This window comes from Echiichthys vipera, assembly GCF_963691815.1.
Source record: "Echiichthys vipera genome assembly, chromosome: 9".
Taxonomy (NCBI): domain Eukaryota; kingdom Metazoa; phylum Chordata; class Actinopteri; order Perciformes; family Trachinidae; genus Echiichthys; species Echiichthys vipera.
Window position 1 is genome coordinate 3475648 of NC_139834.1, and position 15009 is coordinate 3490656.

General features: G+C 44.8%; 1 protein-coding gene across 1 annotated transcript; it reads right to left on the reverse strand.

The window, feature by feature from the left end:
- Window positions 1-2438: 2438 nt before the first annotated feature.
- fkbp1ab (FKBP prolyl isomerase 1Ab) lies at window positions 2439-15009 on the reverse strand. Its single transcript, XM_083920141.1, has 5 exons — window positions 14877-15009; window positions 14676-14723; window positions 10433-10545; window positions 8863-9021; window positions 2439-3752 (listed from the first exon to the last, which is right to left on the reverse strand). The coding sequence occupies exons 1-4, from the start codon at window positions 14911-14913 to the stop codon at window positions 8893-8895; spliced, it is 327 nt and encodes a 108-aa protein (XP_083776267.1). The 5' UTR covers window positions 14914-15009; the 3' UTR covers window positions 2439-3752; window positions 8863-8892.

Genomic DNA, 15009 nt, shown 5'->3' on the forward strand with positions numbered 1-15009 from the left:
CCCCTCCTCACCTCCAGGGCGCATTTAGCCTCTTAATTCAATACAATTCAATTCAATTCAATTCAATTCAATTCAGTTTTATTTACAGTGCCAAATCATAACCAAAGTGATCTCAGGACACTTTACAGAGTAGGTAAAGACCACACTCTATGACTTATTTATGATTTACACAGACCCAACAATTCCCCCGTAGAGTACGGTGGCAACTCTCTGCATCTGGGGCTTTGTTTTGAATTTAATTGTCTTTATCGTCATTGTAGCAGTACAACGACATTTACAGTACAATCCCTTAAAGTGCATAAAGTCATTTAACATTAAAAGCATCAAAAAGAATAGGCTAGACCTTAAAAACGACAAGCTTACACACCAACACGCACGCACGCACACACACACACACACACACACACACACACATAAATGTAGAGGAAATGTATCAGATCAAATATGTTTGACTGTATTTGACAGGAATAAGCAGTAATATTAAATTATTGCACTTAAGTGGTGGATTAAGTTATTGCACAAAGAAAAGAAGAAGATAGGTGTCCGGGTGTGTGAGAGTAGATTATTAATTACACAGTGAGTGAGGAATATATCTTAAGATATAACCACAAATATATATTATAACATTATATATTCACCTGTCATTGTAATATATTAATACTATGTCACATTGCAGATTATTACTATTCATTTAATTATTTTATTGTATTTATCTATATATATATAATTTAATATATTATAACATACACATTTTGCATTATTATTTTTATATATATTTAATATATTTATTATACGATATATATATATATATATAATCTTTTTTTTCTTTGTCTCTTTCCCTCCTCCTCCTCTCATGTATTCGTTATTCATTACCTTATTCTCTTATTTGCTTGTATTGTATCATCTTTCTGTGCCATATTATGTGTGTGTATATAATACCATACCATCTGCCTCTCATTCACACACACACACACACACACACACACACACACACACACACACACACACACACACACACACACACATACAGAGTCCACATGGTGTGAGGTATCTGTCCTTCACGTCACCTTGTCTCTCACTTTATTTCACCAATAATAATAAGAATAATAAAAGATTAATCCACAAATATTGGCTTCAGACAGTTATTTACTGTATTTTTCTGACTTCCTGACTGTTTTAACTAAAGGCGTGGCCCATAACAGACTCCTTCATTGGTTGATTGGTTGAATACCCGACGCGTATGGGTTTACAAAACACACGGTACCAAAAACAACAACAACAACCAAGTGATCACATCGCAAACTGTAATGTCAACTACAGATCCACACACTCGTTAAACGCCCAACCCGACATATTGTTTATCTCAAACATCTTCCTTTTGTGGTTCATTTTGTAAATAAAATGCAAAGCCTAACGGGGAAACGTCGCAGCACCGTCTCTCAACAAAGGATGATTGTGCTGTCTGAACAGTATGACGATCAGAGAAATCCTCAAAACCCTCATAATAACGTTAAATGTGAACCCACCGTCAAATCATAAAGTTTGAATAAGTTAAAAAAAAACAAGATGAGGACACGGTTTCATTCTACGGCGGACCGAACCATGACCCAAGGTGACATCTACGGCACAACATGGAAATGTTTCTTTTGCATTATGGAAATACTGTTCACTACTTTCCAGTGTGGCTTTATGGTATTTTTTTAACCCCTTTGATCCCGGTGTCTCTTTAAACAGAAATCTTTATTGTTCAAAAAAAATTATAAAAATTAAGAACAACTATTGCAGGCTAGTAATTCAGCATTGCACCTCCGTAAAAGTATCGGAGAATTGGAGAAGCGGGGGCGGAGCTGCAGTCGCTCTACCGCACCATTGTGACGAAAAGAGAACTGAGGAAAGCAAAGCTCTGGATCTACCGGTTAGTCTTGGTTCCTACCCTCACCTGTGGTCATGAAAGCTGTGTCAGGACCCAAAGAACCAGGTCGCGGGTGCAAGCGGCCGAAATGTGTTTCCTCAGGAGGGGGTCTGGAGTCTCCCTTAGAGAGAGGGGGAGAAGTTCAGCATCCGTGAGGAACTCGGAGTAGAGCCGCTGCTCCTTTGTGTTGAAAGGAGCCAGTTGAGGTGGTTCAGGATCATCTGGTAAGGATGAACCCTGGGCGCCTCCCTAGGGAGGTGTTCCAGGCACGTCCAGCTGGGAGGAGGCCTCCGGGAAGACCCAGGACCAGGTGGAGAGATTTTATCACCACACTGGCCTGGGAACGCCTCAGGATCCCCCAGTTAGAGCTGGGGAATGTGGCCCGGGAAAGGGAAGTTTGGGGTCCCCTGCTAAAGCTGCTGCCCCCGCGACCCAACCCCGGATAAGAGGCTGAAGATGAGATGAGTTAACACATCCCGTATATGTTAACAAGGGGAAGAAAAACAAACCAAAGGCAAGTGGAGAGCACTTCTTTTATTTTAAATATGTCATCATTGGTTTAGTCCGCATACAGTAACGTATCAGCAAATAACTACACAGTACAGAGGTGGACTGCTGCTGCTGCACCGGTCGCAGCTCGGCCAACACGTAACATCGACAGCCACGGTCCATACCTGACAGCCAGGCCAGCATGTTCCTTCATTAAACTCCATTTAAAACGATTTATTCAAGATACAAAACCACTGGGGCGCCCGCGTGTCCGCTTCTTTATTCTACCGCAACACGGACTTCAGTTAGGCAGTGCGGTACTTTGCGGACACTGGCAAATTAAATGTATCATCACGGGTTAAACATTAGCTCTATGATGATTCTCAGAGATAGAAAGTCGGCATCTGAGAAATACACGATTGAAGTGGTTACACAAAATAACGGGGGGAGGTCACAATGTGATTCCTCGACCCCCCCCTTCTTTTTGTAAATTTCAAGCATTTCCAATCCAATTGACGCGCGTCAACGCAAATCCCGCCTTTGCACTGTTCGACCTGTGTATGGCTTTAAATGGGGTTTAAAGACTCAAGAGATGAGAAGGCAATAATGACGCGAAGCTTTCAACGTGTACACACTACAGGGTTTCTATCGGGCCTAGGACATGCAGACGGGGCGAGGTGGTCACCATGTGTCCGCGGAGAACATTTAGGCACGCGTTGGAACTATCTACAACTGTGATTGGTTCTCCCTTGCGCCAATTACCCCTCGCGAGCTCCCACTTCAAGGATAACTATTTAAAAGGATAAAGAAAGAAATTTAAGGTGGTCTTGCACCATTAAGGCCTCGCTAAATCCAACACTAAGCCTGTGTTTGTTCTTATTTGCGGCAGGAAAGGGATACAAATGTGTGCTTTTCATTTTCTTTTGTACACTTTTTTTGTTTTTCTGTATCACAACAAGCACCAGCTCTCGTTAAAACGTTATATACTACCGGGGTGCATCGACTCACAAGGGGTGAATGTCGCTGCCAGCGGTTCATTGGTATTTTGTACTTCTCGGCGTAACCATGCACGACTAACACTTCTAAAAAACGGAACGAGAAGAAAACGTAAAGCGCAAATTCAAAGTAATTCGAGAGTAAGAACGCGGAGGTTTGTAAGGTTATGGCCCATGGGGTTTTTAAAGGAGGAAGAATATGATGGAAAAATATAACGCACTCGGTCACAGAGACAAAATAACGCAAACTGTCAGAGTTTGATGAAATAAGTAGTGGAACTATGGACTCAAGCCTCTTATAGGATCAAGTGCAGACCTTCCTCGCTCTTCTCCAGGTCGCTCGGGTTGGAAGTCACCTGTGGAGACAACAAGAGGGGAAATTCCAGATTAAGGACAAATAATAGCAAACCTCGGGTGTTACATCCAAAGAGTTTAAACACATAGTTACTAAATCTACAGTTAAAGGGATACTTCGCATTTGCGGTAAGCTTTGTATTGTTGGACTTAGGGCGCACTCCCACTGTCCGTCCGTCCCGTGCCCCGTGCTTTAGGGTCCTTGTCCCCCCCTCCAGGCCCGTTTGTACTCACACTACCTGGGCCTCGGAGAATGCTTCTTGCTGCCTATACGTCATTAATGCGTGTGACGTGTTACGGCGTGATGACGTATAGGCAGCAAGAAGCAAGGTAAGTGGGAATCAATTAAGGGCGCACTCCCACTGTCCATCCGTCCCGTGCCCCGTGCTTTAGGGTCCTTGTCCCCCACTCCAGGCCCGTTTGTACTCACACTACCTGGGCCTCGGAGAATGCTTCTTGCTGCCTATACGTCATCACGCCGTAACACGTCACACGCATTGATGACGTCATGGCGATGCGTGGCTTTGTTTCCAAATCTTTCCATAGACCTCAGAGTTTTTGTGCGTCTTGTCGACTGTTTTTGAATCTTTTCATCGACCAAATCTGCAGTAAACACTCCACCTCCGCATCACACCAACGTGAACCTTTCACCGCCATTGTTTTAAATGTCCGCGCATGGTCCCTCCTTCTTTTTTCTATGTCCCAACAGGCGCACAGGAAATGATGTCAGAACCGCCGTAGGTCTCGTGCTCGTACACGTGCGCGCGCTCACACTGGTCAAACGAACCAGACTTTAGCCGTGAAAGGTGCTTGAGCACGGCATGGATGGACAGTGTGAGTGCGCCCTTACACTTCTCTTTATTGATCCCTTTTGGATGAACTCCCGCAAGGAAATTGAGTTTCCAGCAGCTCACAAAAACACAAGGGTCGTATAAAAAATACAGTATAAGATAACCAATAAACTCTTAGCTAAATAAATACAGAACAGTTAGAAGCCAAGTCCTATTTTTGAATGGTCCTGCATCATTCCCCTGAGACGGTCTCTGCTAAAACTAAAAGCACTATTTCCTACTTTTTCAGACCCGCCTATAGGGGGTGAAAGCGTATCTGACTAGGCTGTGGTGCAGTGTTAGTGCATCAGTCACCTCCCTTGCTCTCGGTTTCTCTCGTCCACGCCAGGAAAAAAAATCTCTCTCTCTCTCTCTCTCTCTAATTTTGACACATGACACTTTCAATATGAATACATTTCGATTTAAATGAGCAGCTTTGAAGCCAAACTCGCTGCTGCACAGAGGCGGCGGGGCTTCGGGGCTCTGACTCAACCCTCTTCAGCGGGCTGTCTTCTGCGGTTTTGACTTTGCTTTGGTCCAAATGAAAAAACAAAAAATGAACTGATGCAGTCAACAAATGAATTTGAAAGGCAGATTAAATCAGGTCACGATGAACTGCTTGCCGGCTGCACAGTCCCACTCCAAAGTCCCGCCCTGAGCTGGAGTACGTCTACATCAGCAGAGCAGACGCACATAAAAAAAAGACTTCACAGCACAGCCCTTTCTACGACTGCTGTGGTTTCTCCCTGAATTAAGCAGCTTTAACCTCATCAACTCCATCTGACTTCATTACCCCTTTGTGGGTTTTGGTTTTGAAAGTGGAGTCTCGCCGTCTCCTGAGCTGAAAGGGGCAAAACACGAATCACGAATAAAAAGTGTACCGTGAGGGGACCCCTATTAACCCTTGCACCGCCAGACGGCACGCTGGGTACAGCGCCCTCACTGCAATTCAAGAACAGTTGACGAACGAGAGTCTGGAGACGTCACATTGTGTCAAAATCAAACATTTCAAGGATGTCATTTTAAGGAATCAACACCTTTGTTCCCAGAAATAGCCTGGTCCCAATTAGCTAGCTGTCAGTAAATGAGTAAATGATGTGTAGGCGTATTGATCAGGACCCAAAAAACGGAGGAAGGACCCGAGAAGAATGTATAGCAGATATAAAAACTGGGGGGCAATCTTTGGATTAATCTCATCTCATCTTCAGCCTCTTATCCGGGGTCGGGTCGCGGGGGCAGCAGCTTTAGCAGGGGACCCCAAACTTCCCTTTCCCGGGCCACATTAACCAGCTCTAACTGGGGGATCCTGAGGCGTTCCCAGGCCAGTGTGGAGATATAATCTCTCCACCTGGTCCTGGGTCTTCCCCGAGGCCTCCTCCCAGCTGGACGTGCCTGGAACACCTCCCTAGGGAGGCGCCCAGGGTTCATCCTTACCAGATGATCCTGAACCACCTCAACTGGCTCCTTTCAAATTGTACTTATGCTTATAAAATGAGATTTCTTATATTACCTTTACATTACTTAGCGGTGTATTACCAAACTGGATCACATTAACAAGACGGTTAACTTAGCATACTAAAAGGAGGTTCAATATGCACAACACGGCCGTGGGAGAAAATGAGTCTGCTCACTGAATATACAAGAGCCCAAATTGTTTTAATTTCCTAACTTCAAGGTTCGTCAAGCAAATAGTTTGGAACACGTTCGACCTTGAGGCTCAAAGTACCGCAGCATTGCATTTTTTGGAAGCTTGACATATTCAGTGCGAAGCAGCATAGCTCTCCTTTTCCTTGGTATGTTGCTTTTGCAGACACAAGCCTCATTTGCGTAGGAATGATTTTGGTTTAACACCCTTTGTAAAAAACAAAACCTAGCTACAGGATGAAGGTAGTCGGTCAAAGCGTCCGCGCCCTAATGAGCTATGATTCCCGCGTGCAGAGTTCTCTACCATAACATGTTTCGCTGTCATTTATGGTCGCACTTCTCTGCTTCACTCACAACCTAAACACAACAGCATGACTATTACTATTAATTATTCACATTGCATAAACTAATGAACCTACATTACGGGGTTAGGCTACTCCTCTCCAAAGCACAAGGAGGCGTTTACCTCATTTCCATTCCTATTTTGGAGCCAATAAACACATCTGTTATAAAAATATCCTTTTTCCTTTCTTAAGATACGTCCCCTTACAAATAGAACGAATCATGTTTAGAGCGGAGTGTCCCTTTTAATTTTGTAATACTTGTGATATTAAACTGTCACCACAAATAAAAATACTGTGATATGCAGTAAATTGAGGTCTTAGGCCCACATCTACATTCACATTTATTTACGCTCCTTAGTATTTTTAGAGTGTTTCTGAGACAGTTGTTAAAATGTGTCTTATCTTCCATTAGCAACTAAGCTAATGAGCTTGCTAACCGATAGTTACCAGATAGTTGTTAACTGACAGTTAGCAAATGGTTGTTAACTGACAGTTAGCAGATAGTTGCTAAATCAAAGTTAGCAGATCGTTGATAACTGATAGTTAGCAGATAGTTGATAACTGATAGTTAGATACCTGTTAACTGATAGCAGATAGTCACTAAATCATAGTTAGCAGTATTTGTTAACTGATAGCAGATAGTTGTTAACTGATGGTTAGCATATAATTGTTAACTGATGGTTAGCAGATAGTTGTTAACTGATAGCAGATAGTTGTTAACTGATGGTTAGCATATAATTGTTAACTGATGGTTAGCATATAATTATTAACTGATGGTTAGCAGATAGTTGTAATGTTAACTGATAGTTAGCAGATAGTTGCTAAATCAAAGTTAGCAGATAGTTGTAATGTTAACTGACAGTTAGCAGATAGTTGCTAAATCAAGTTAGCAGATAGTTGTTAACTGATAGTTAGCAGATAGTTACTAAATCAAAGTTAGCAGATTGTTGTTAACTGACAGTTAGCAGATAGTTTTTAACTGATAGTTAGCAGATAGTTGTTTACTGATGGTTAGCAGATGGTTGCTAAATCAAAGTTAGCAGATCGTTGTGAACTGACAGTTAGCAGATAGATGTAATGTTAACTGATAGTTAGCAGATAGTTGTTTACTGATGGTTAGCAGATGGTTGCTAAATCAAAGTTAGCAGATCGTTGTTAACTGATAGTTAGCAGATAGGCTAGTTGTTAACTGACAGTTAGCAAATAGTTGTTAACTGCTAGTTAGCAGATATGCTAGTTGTTAACTGACAGTTAGCAAATAGTTGTTGACTGATAGTTAGCAGATAGTTGCTAAATCAAAGTTAGCAGATAGTTGTTAACTGATATTTAGCAGATAGTTGTTAACTGATGGTTAGCATATAATTGTTAACTGATGGTTAGCAGATAGTTGTTAACTGACAGTTAGCAGATAGTTAACTGATAGTTAGCAGATAGTTGCTAAATCAAAGTTAGCAGATCGTTGATAACTGCTAGTTAGCAGATAGTTGATAACTGATAGTTAGATACCTGTTAACTGATAGCAGATAGTCACTAAATCATAGTTAGCAGTATTTGTTAACTGATAGCAGATAATTGTTAACTAAGGGTTAGCATATAATTATTAACTGATGGTTAGCAGATAGTTGCTAAATCAAAGTTAGCAGATAGTTGTAATGTTAACTGATAGTTAGCAGATAGTTGCTAAATCAAGTTAGTAGATAGTTGTTAACTGATAGTTAGCAGATAGTTGTTAACTGATGGTTAGCATATAAGTGTTAACTGGTGGTTAGCAGATAGTTGTTAACTGATGGTTAGCAGGTAATTGTTAACTGATGGTTAGCAGTTAATTGTTAACTGATGGTTAGCATATAATTGTTAACTGATGGTTAGCAGATAGCTGCTAACTGGTAGTTAGTACGCTCGCTAGCTTAGAGAGCTGTTCCCCTCTGTAGTACCTCTATTTAAATTAAATATAGTGTAACAGGGTCTGTAAAGTGTGTGATTCCACTTCCCATATATCCAGCAGGGTTAGTAGGCTCAGTGAAGTTTTAGTGGCGTGTGCTCTCTCAGTTGGTAAATACTGCTAATAGCTGTGTAACTGTAGTTCATGAGACATATGCTTGATAGCTTAGCACCCCACACAAATGTATAAAAATCACGTTAATATTGTGACTTATTTTAATAGAAAAAAACAAGCTATTGTGACTAGCGTTAGTACATTAGCTGAGTCATCGACTGACATTTACCATGCGACAGGATGTTAAATGATGATTAGTAACAGTAACCAACAGATAGAAAGTAGCTGAACTACTCACACAAAACATAAAACAGGGTATGAGTTTGTTTCATTCCAAACCCAGAAGTTCAACGTCAAAGATGAGGGTAGCATTAGGAGGAATGATGCCCGGGTGGCCTTTGTTTCCGTAGGCGTAGTCAGGTGAGCAGGTCAGCTGGGCCCTTTGACCAACACTCATCTGAAGGTGCGAGAACACAGACGATACAAACAGAGAAGAGAGAAAGAGACAAGAGGGGTCATGTGGATTAGCTAGTCTGCGATATAACGTGTAGTTAAGTAGATTGTGATGCAGTTGGTGCAGTTTAAGTTGGATAATAAACCAATGTGACGGTGAAAACACTTCTCTTACTACTGATGAAGCACAATATTTGATGCTGTGATCATCAAAAGCCGTTTTAAACAGATGCCATAAGATATTAAAGACTGGCGCGTACAAAGCGCATATGTATGTTGCCCTTTTGTAACGGCTTTTTTCCACAATTGCTCAATAAACACGTTTGCAAATAGAATAAAAGACTGGTGGTGTCTGTCTCTGTTCGTCTCTATGTGTCCTGTGATAGACTGGCGTCCTGTCCAGGGTGGACCCCGCCTCACGCTCAATGTCAGCTGGGATCGGCTCCAGCCCCCCCGCGACCCCGAACCCGGGATAAGCGATTGAAGATGAATTAATTAATTAATGATAAAAGAGTGGTGTTCTAACCCACTAACACACTACGTACAGACCATGAATGTACAGAACGTGCACACGGGCACTCCATTCACCTCATCTAAATGCTGCAGGGCTGAGTGTGTGAGATAAAGACCCACTGTTTTCGGTGTTAATGGAAACCTTCGTGGGTGAAAACGTCATAATGGCACCATGTCGACAAATTAATGTATTTCAGCGGAGTCAACGAACAATTTTTTTGGCAGCAAAAACACATTTTCTGTCTTGCATTCTGAATTATTTCTGCCTCTGAACCAGGACTGTTAAAGCTAATTAGGTGCAGGACTTTTACCTACCATCTGTCTGTTCCAAAGGAATTAAAGGTCCCTGATTGTAAAAAGGTACACAACCCGTATTCAGAAATTGTTTCTTTAAACGAGCCGTCAGACCTTCTGTACGGTTGGGATGTCACAAATATATTACTGTATATATGGGTCCAAAATGCCACTACAGTGCCGTTACAGTTATTCCCCGGCTGCAATGACACTGCAGAGACACTAAGGGCCCGTCCACGCGAGGACCCGTTTTCCTGTAACCGCACATTTTCAGTATCGTTTAGGCCGACCGTCCACAGGCAGCCGGCGTTATCGGAGCCTGACAACTGTCTTTTTTTGTAACCAGGTCCCAGAGTGGGAATATTTGAGAACGCCCCTTGTGGCGTTGTCGTCTGGACTGCCAAACCGCATGCTTTGTCGGCATCTCCCCACCTCGGACCTTAAACCCCCGTGGTGTCACATAACAACAACAGTGATGCTGCGTGAGAGGACAGAGACGGACCCAGAGACTGTTTACTGAACTGAGCCACATGGGAATGAATGAGGCCATTTAAAGACTGACTTCTATAAACGTATGTGTGCAGTACGCGTTCAGTTCTCCAGCCTACCTGCACGACGCCCTCCTCCCAGCCTCGGATCACTTCCTGCTTGCCGATCTTGAACCTGAAAGGCTTGTCCCTATCACGAGACGAGTCAAACTTACGCCCATCCGTCAGGGAGCCTGCGAACGAGTCGGAGAGAGGCGCAGAGTTAGAAAGAAAGCGAGGCAGCAATGCACAAACTCATCACGTGGGTGAAAAATCCATCCATTACCTTTGGAACACGCACGACATTATAGGATTATAGGACGCATCAATACGAGCGTACCTGCTGGAAAACCTTTGCTCTCTTTAAGAAACTGTATTTTTAACGTTTCATGAAAACACACTGGAAACAAATACATCTTCCGAGTTGGTCTGACACCCATCCCCGCTGTGTGTATATCGAGAAGGCAAATTAAGGGATTCCAAGGATCTCAGAAATAGCCGTGGCAGCTGTCCGCGGGGTGGGTTTCAGTGTGACAGTCGGGAAAACGCAAGCATCAATCCGCCGAATAAGCCCTCCTCCAAGACTATTTATGCACGCGCTATTACTGTTATTATCACCAGCAAGGCAGCGCATGTGCATGTGCGTGTGTGTGATGTGTGCGTGTGAGTGTGTGATGGTTTGGTGTGATGTGAGTGTGTGTGTGCTTGTAGTGTGGGAGGTGCAGCATCGGTTATGTTGTCGGGCACATCAGGGGGCGGCTGGCGAGATGTAGCCTGTAATTCAGGTAGTGGAGTGGGTGTCCTGTGCTCTTCAGGACGTGGAGATTGCAGCCTAATGGAATTATTTGTGAGAGCTGAAAGGTCCAAGCCGAGCTCTGAGGCAAATACACCGCATTTCCCAACAATACAGTGTTGACGTTCTTAAAACGCCGGCCGTTTCCTGCCGACAGAGCGTTCACAGAATCCCAGCAGAGCCACTTTTGATCTTCACTCAGACGTCTACATTTAAAAGGGCTCGCACGAGGGAATATCCTGCCTCGTGTCGCGTTTCAAGGCCGCTTCAAAGGCTGACAGGAAGGGAGGCGAGCCCCGAGAGGAAATCCTGCAGTTTGTGTGATATATATAAAACAACAAAAAGAAAGATGCAAGATGCAAGATACAGACCGATGCCTAAAAAGACATGAATAATACCTCACTGCCAGAGGCCCAAATGCGGTCCTGTTACATAATCCTGGAGCGCAGAGGCTTGTGTTACAGAGAGGGTTATGTCTGTCTTACCAGGCGGGAGGGCCGAGACCAGCTTCGCCAAACTAAGAATAGGTGCAGACGCATTTATAATCGTCTGGCACGGTGGGAAGCAGAACCCATCTGAAACGCCGTTCTTCTGCTGATGCTGCACCGTGTACCAGGGTTTAGAAGAAGAAGAATTCCTTTATTAGTCCCGCAGTTCAATTTTCACTCTATTATTATTATTCATGTTACACACACACACACTCTCACACACAAACACACACACACACACACACACACACACACACACACACACACACACACAGGCCCGAAATACACGGACAGGACCTATTATATACATGCAACCAATGGAGAGATATTAGAGCGAGGAGCGAGGGGGCTGCAAGTGACCGGCGCCCCGAGCAGTTGGGGGTTCGGTGCCTTGCTCAACAGCACATCGGCAGTGCCCAGGAGATGAACTGGCACCTCTCCAGGCCCCGGTCCACGCTCCATACAGGGACTCTAACCAGCAACCCTCCAGTTCCCAGCCCAGTCACCTATGGACTGAGCTACTACCGCCCAAAAAACAGCTGCCGAAACCCGGGATCGAACCAGGGACCTTTAGATCTTCAGTCTAACGCTCTCCCAACTGAGCTATTTCGGCTTACACTATCACCACTTTGGTCCAGACGAACTGGTCTGAACCACACTTGAATGGGTTGCCATGACATTTGTGTACAGATAGTCGTGTTCCCCAGAGGATGTAACCACATAAACCAGCCGATCCTCTCACTTCCATTAAGCCAGGTTTGTTTTATTGGTCTAACACTTTGGTTTAGGACCAAACTGGAGCTGCAAAGATTATTACATTAATACACAACTATTCTGATTATCAATGAATTGGTTTGAGTCATTTTTTAAGGAACAAAAACAGAATTTTAAATGTGAATATGTTCCGGTTTCTTTCCTCCTCTTTGACGTTAAACTAACATTCGAGGGCTCGTCTTGGGTTTAGGGAGACACTGATCAACTCTTTCACAGTTTTGTGACATTTTATAAATCAAACAGCTCGTCATCAGTCGAGAGAATGATCTACAGATGAATCGATGATGAAAATAAAGGTAAAGAAATATAGACGTGCCTCATATAAATAGAGTCGAGGCGCCCAGTGATGCAGTTTCAGTTAATTAAGGCCGATGGACGTGCTGAGCTGCAGGCGTGCCAACAGCCATGTACGCAGCAGTGTACGCAGCCCATATATGCTGACTGTGAGTCTCGTTGCAACATAACCAGAGCTGAAACCATCAATCGATTAATCCTTTAAATGCATTTTCTAGCAAAAAAAAGGATTATATTCACTGATTCTAGACGTTTTAAAGACGTTTTATTTGCGTTTATTAGGTGTATCGGCATCGGCGGCCCCGTAGTGACCGCATTCTTTACAGACAGGCGTCCACAGGCACCTCCGTGTCGCTGGAGACGCCTTTCTGAGTTCACTAAATGTTCCTTTCTTTCTGAAAATCGAGACTCGTAACATTTGTTTTCATCATTGTGGAATTTTTAGGATGTAAAGTAGAATCGGCTCCAAATGTCGGCTCAAGAAAATCGGCGGTCCGTATCGGCCATCGGCTAAGGCTGATGGAGAAAAAGAAATCGGCATCGACTCCATATCGGGGACGACCAGTGGGACAGTGGTTAGAGCCGTGGACGCGGGTTCGAGCCCTTTGCTGCATGTCTCCCCCTCTCTCTCACCCCATTTCCTGTCTGTCCTAAATAATAAAAGGCTTGAAAAACTGCCAAAAAATAAAAGAAAATCCCTAATTTTGGACGGCTCATCAGTCAAAACTTTACATTTTAAAGCTGTAATGAGCTTTTCCTTCATTCACTGACAATGTATGGACCAAATGCCTACTTGGTACATTAATCAATAATGCAAATAAGCATTAACAGCCCTATTACAAGTCTGTATAATGGTCCTATAGCTGTGTGTTTACGCAATAAACCAAAAGCTCTTATGAGCCCCTACAGGCAGAGAGGGACTGCCATGTTTCTATAGGGCTGTAAAGGGGAATACTTCAAATATTTAGTGTCACTCAAATATTCCTCTGGAGGAAATATGGGACTAATACAGTGAGTGTGTCATTATTGCGGTCACCCAGACGGTTATAATCCGCTCAACTAAGCAGCCACCAACCCCCCCAACCTCCCCCAGAAACTCCAACAAAGACGGGAAAGCGCTGGAAGTCAGACGGGATTTAAAAGCCCGCTGTCTGGTCTGTGTGTCTGAGTCTGAGTCTGAGTGAATGAACCCCGCGGCGGGATCCGTCTGCGTCTCGGGTTGGGTGTTAATTCTCCAGACAGGACAAATCACCCCATCACCCGCTGACTGACTGACTGATCCCGACGAGACCGAGACGGACCCAGAAGCGGAGCGCGCATTATTTTACGCAGTGATGAATCCCCGGGACACGCAGCCACCGCACCGCACCGCACCGCACCGCACCGCACCGCACCGCACCGCTCCTCCTGCCTACGATCGCATCCGAGGATCTACTCCGGGAGGGGGGGGGGGGGGCGAAAACGCGGCGGAGGGGTTAAATTCCCGTGCAGCCTGGCCCTAGAGTCGGTGACTGACAGTCGCGCCTCTTTGCCCCGGTGATAAATCAGTGTCTGGAAAAGGGTTGAGGGTAAAATGCGCGCTGCTGCTGCTGCTGCTGCTGCTGCTGCTGCTGCTGCTGCTGCTGCTGCTGCTGCTGCTGCTGCTGCTGCTGCTGCTGCTGCACACTTTAACGCGCTCCACGGCGTTTCCAAAAAAAAAAAGTACTCTAGTGGCGCTCCGGCGCGTCTTTGTGGGTGCGCGCACGGTGTTTTGCTGTGGCACTCGCAGGATCACCATGCTGGGCTCTTTTTTTTTTTTTTTTTTGAACACGGCCGTGGAAGACAGTTGCCCGCAGCCGTCACTCCACTCCACTTGCACGGCCTTCGCGAGTACGGATGACCGAGCGCCGCGGCGAAATGTGCAGAATGCGTGCGTCCCTGCGTGCGTGCGTGCGTGCGTGCGTGCGCAGTGATAAGTTTGTTATCTGGAACTCACCGACATAATGCACCACGCACGTCTGTCCTTTTTTGGGGAAAGTCCTTCCTGTGGAGAGAGCAGAGAAGAGGCGCTCAACACACCGAGAACACTACGCAATTACACGGCGGCGCTGCTGCGTCCGTGTCACATTCATGCGAACGCGTTAAGTGCGCTCGGTCACGGACGCGGGCACGGTTCGTGTCGGCACGGTGGCTTTACCGTCGCCCGGGGTTATGGTCTCGATCTCGACTCCCATGTCAGCGGTGCGTCGTGGAGCTGTCCCTGCGCCCGGCTGCACTCGTCCCGCAGTCTGTCTGTCTGCTCCTCCGGCGGATGTTCTCAGCTGTCTGTC